General features: G+C 58.8%; 1 protein-coding gene across 1 annotated transcript; it reads left to right on the plus strand.

Moving 5' to 3' along the window:
- Positions 1-886: 886 nt before the first annotated feature.
- On the plus strand, positions 887-1797 carry VDBG_01093 (ras-1; the record flags this gene model as incomplete). Its single annotated transcript, XM_003009364.1, has 5 exons — positions 887-898; positions 1018-1132; positions 1220-1236; positions 1373-1499; positions 1556-1797. The coding sequence occupies 5 exons, from the start codon at positions 887-889 to the stop codon at positions 1795-1797; spliced, it is 513 nt and encodes a 170-aa protein (XP_003009410.1).
- Positions 1798-4593: the final 2796 nt, after the last annotated feature.

A 4593-nucleotide genomic window follows, 5' to 3' on the forward strand; every position in this document is an offset into this window, starting at 1 on the left:
GATTCACGCCCGAGCACATGCCCGCTTTCCACTCCTACTATCACTACCACTCCCACACCCAAAAGCCCAAGCCCCAAGCCCAAGCCAGGAGCGACCCGTTCCATTTACCCCATCCCATCCCCACTCTTTTTGCCCAATCCGCCCCCCTCCCCTTTTTCCCACTGTTGCTGGCCGGGTCCTGCCTGGGTGCTTCGACCGCTTGCCGTTGCTCCTGGTTGCTGGTTGCTGGTTGCTGGCTTCTGCTCTTGGTCTACGCTATCCACCCCTTCCCACCCCCCCCCCATTTCATCTGCACTGTACACTGTAAGGTACCTACCTCGTTTTCCTTCCCCTTCCCATCCATCCCATCCCCACCCCCTACCTACCTTCCTTGTCTCCTAGTCGCCCGTGCTTTTACTGGGTACCTACCTACCTTGCCGAACAAGACAAGCCCGTTCTCCTTCCTCTCCTCTCCTCTTCTTGGTCTGGTCTGATCTCCCTTTACCTTACCAACACTCGACTTCACATTGACACGACACCTTGTCCTGCCCTCTGTTGTCGTATCCTCTCGAATTCCATCCATTCGAATCGAATCGACTCGGCTCCGAGAACGCCCCTCTCTGTCGTCACGATCTCGACCAATTCTGCCTTTCGACGAGAAGAGCGATTCATTCCCCTGCCGCCGAGACCCATCACGCACTTCTCGCCCCCCCCCGGGACTCTTCGCCATCCACGTCGTACCTCTCTATTTTTTTCTTCTCTCTCACACTCACGGCAACGAACGTACACTTGACCTCGCCCTCACGCGAGTTCTCTCTCTTCCGCCTCGTCCTGCTGTCTTTGCCCTCCACTGCGACACCGCAAACGCCCTGCATTGTTTCGCGAGTAGTTGTCGCCAATCAGCACAATGGCTTCCAAGGTGCGTCTCCATTGCGTCTGCCTCAACGCAGCCATCCCGCTCGATGACACAACCGCATCGCTAGCTCTCCTCATCCCGGTCCAAGGTTCGCATCACTGACATGCTGTTGTGCACCGCAGTTTCTCAGAGAATACAAGCTGGTCGTAGTTGGTGGTGGCGGCGTCGGTAAATCTTGTTTGACTATCCAGTTGATCCAGAGCCACTTTGTCGACGAATATGACCCGACGATCGAAGGTTCGTTCAATTTACTCGGCCGCCGACGCTTCGCAATGGAGCTCTGTGGGGGAGCGAACCCTATCGTACTGACACGATGAACCACAGATTCCTTACCGCAAGCAGTGCGTCATCGATGAGGAGGTCGCGCTTCCTTGATGTTCTTTGACACGGGTGGGCAGGGAGGAATACTTTGCCATGCGGGAGCAGTATATGCGCACAGGCGAGGGGCTTTCTGCTGGGTTTACTCATCCCCTTCAGGCAGAGCTTGAGGAAATCACGACATTCCAGCAACAGATCCTGCGCGTGAAAGACAAGGACTACTTCCCCATGGTCGTTGTCGGCAACAAGTGCGATCTCGAAGGCGAGCGCGAAGTCACGAGGCAGGGTATGTGGCGTTGTCCGGACAAGACTCGGAGTTGTACTGACGAGGCGTTCAAACAGAGGGCGAGGCACTCGCCAAGTCGTTCGGCTGCAAGTTCATCGAGACATCGGCAAAGTCCCGGATCAATGTCGACAAGGCGTTTTACGACATTGTGCGCGAGATTCGACGATACAACCGCGAGATGCAGGGATACTCAACCGGCAGTGGTGGCAACTCTGGCACCAACGGGCCGCCGAAGCCCATGGATATGGACAATGGCGAACAGGAGGCAGGCTGCTGCGCGAAGTGCGTGCTAATGTAAGAGGGTCTCTGCCTCACCTCGAGGCCACGAAGAGGCCGAGTCGGAGCGCAGTGAGGGGGGCAAGGGAGGAGGGAAGTGGCGAAAGCGCCTGTGCCGAGGAGGGCCCCAGCAGAGGAGGCACGAAAGACGTGGAGCAAGAACGCTTTGTGGTGGATGTTCGGGCCGCTCGGGACTGCCCGCGCGGACCCTGTGCGATCCACCACGGCGGAACCCGAGATACCCTCTTGCCACGGTCGGTGTATGCTCGGGCGCGGTCACGGCAGACAGACGCAGTCGCAGTTGCAAGAAAATATCCGTTTCTTTCTGTTGCATGGGAAGGGGAGTCGGTTTCTGTTCTGACTTGACGCAGATGCGTGTTTGGGCTGGATGGTCTACGCGAGCTACTGGATACAGAGACGCTTTCGTCTTGCTTGGTTGCTTGCTTACTTGCTACATGGACCCGCAAGGGGCAGACGGGACGCAGACACAGACACGGACACGGATACGGACAAAGACATATTTTTTGGACGCAGACACATGACACGCCTGTGTGAGAGATCCCATCGTGGGCCAGGCAGGCAAAGCAAGGACGGGAAGAAGGGATGTTGGCGGGGAAGCGATAGCGTACCTAGACGGGCCATCCTGAGAGAGAGGGGAAGAGGGAGAAGCAGAGGGGGGGGGGAGAGAAAGCTTGACCATGTTGATTCTTTTCTTTTTCATTTCTTCTTCTTTGACGTCTGTTTTCTCTGGGTATGTGAGGTACCTGGCTGTTTTTTTTTTCATTTCTTCCATTCTCTTTTCTTCTTCGTGTTGTGTCCCTCCCTCCCACTCACTTATCACCCACCTTAGCTTCCTGTAATTCTTTTCTTTCTTTTCCACTTCCCCATACCAACCCCCCTCCTCTCGTTCCATTCTTGAAAGATGGCTATCCTCGGTGTTTGTAGTGGAAGTAATGGTGGTGTCGTCGTCGTCCAACAATAGTCAGTCTAGTCGGTCATTTATTAGTCAGGTCAGAAAACCCTCTTGTTTCTTTCTCTCTACTCTAGTGTTGATGTTTCGTGCTATCCCTTCGTCCGGTGTGTCCATCTTTCGACAGTTGCCGCGTGTCCATCCCTTGCGTCTTGCATGTGACCAGTCTCTCTGCTCTCTGCGCCCCCCTTTTCGCGGCACAGTTGTTGATCTTTTTTTTTTGCCCCCGTTCTTAGGTGGCGTGCCACGAGTCGTGTGTTTTTGGTGGCTGAGGAGTCATGTTCCACGAGGAGGGGGGCGTGTTCTCGTGCATGGGATTCGGTTCTTTGGGCATGGACTTTTCTGGATTTTCCAGAAAGGCGATGTGCTGGCAAAAGGGGGGTTGCGGACTTTTGCCACCAGCACCATGATGGGGCTTTTCCAGGCGTCTTTCGCTCTCTCTGTGTCTCTGTCTCTGTCTCTGTCACGCTTCTTTTCCGTTCCGGAAGATTGGGAAAGGACGATCATGGGTTCGTACAGAAGAAGCAACAGCAAGACTTCTGCGCGCGTGGGCTGAATGGTGATTTGCGGCTGTGGCGGCGGCGGCGGCAGAGAAGAACACTGTTCTTGTCTCAGGGGTATGACGTTGCCTTGCGTCGTGGGGCTTGCATGAACGGTGGTCAGCAACGGACGGTACCTGACAGGAACGTGCGACGAGGGGGCGCTCAAGGGGCGGGTTGGACGGAGCTGGGAAAGGGGAGGAAATGCATAATGTAGTCGCCACGGCGGGTGTTCAAGGGTGCCTTTCTGGGTCGACGCAACGACGACAACCGTTCCGCGTGAGGAAGGTGTTCGCGGCAGAGGATGAGTACATGCTCGGATTTATTCATCTCATGTGGCAAACCGCATTGCCCATGACTCGGAATGCCCGCAGCCGCCTGTCCCCTGTCCCGTGCGATGCCTTCGGTTTTCCCGCGACTGGTGAAGCAAGACACGCACCGCTACTGCTACTACAACAAAACCGCGGAACGAGAATCGATAGGACCTTCCACCTCTGCAGGTCTCACCTCGACGCTTTCCGCCGCTTCACCGCATCTATCGACCCGCATCCCGCCCCCCCCCCCCCAACCCCCCAAGCCGGCACCCTCGCCGCCGCCGGGGCCCCTCGTTGGCCCGAAACGCCGCTGTCCCGGGGCCGGCAGCCCAGCCCTCGAACCCCGGAAACAGCGTCGGCATGCGGCCCCCGTCCTCGACGACCCGCGCGCACACGCTGCAGTGGAACACGCTCGGTGTGTCGCGGCCCGGCATAGTGGCCGACGTGCCGCTGCCTCGGGCCTTGCAGAAGACGCACTGGTCCGGCGCAAAGTTGACGACCTGCCACTCGCGCACGAGGGCTGCCTGGATGACGGCGCGCGCGGCGAGGGCGGCGCGGTGGGCGGCGCAGAGCGGGCGCCCAAGGAGCTTGGTGCCGCAGAGGCAGCCCGTCAGCGGGTGCTGGGCGCCGCGGACGATGGTGGTCGTGTTGCTGCTGTCGGCGATGGCGCCGCCGCCGGTTGGTCTGGACCTCGGCGCTCGTGCAGTGGGAGCAGGCGTAGGTGCGCAGCGAGAGGATGTCGGCTCCCGTGAGGCGGTTCGGGCCGTGGAGCGCGGCGGTCGCGGAGCGCGTGTCGCAGGCTGGGCAGACGGGGCGGGGGCCGGCTGGGTCAAAGAGGTGGTGGCGGGATGCGCAGACGGCGTTCTGGTCAGGGCAGGGCGTTTGGCAGGTCTGCGTCGTGTCGCCGGGCCTCGTGGGCTCGCGGCAAGGAGGACAGGGGTTCTGGAGGTCTGGCGAGAAGACGTCTTGCTCGTCGGGAATGGCGGCGAGGAGAA

The sequence above is a fragment of the Verticillium alfalfae genome, genomic scaffold (genome assembly GCF_000150825.1).
Source record: "Verticillium alfalfae VaMs.102 supercont1.1 genomic scaffold, whole genome shotgun sequence".
Lineage (NCBI taxonomy): Eukaryota > Fungi > Ascomycota > Sordariomycetes > Glomerellales > Plectosphaerellaceae > Verticillium > Verticillium alfalfae.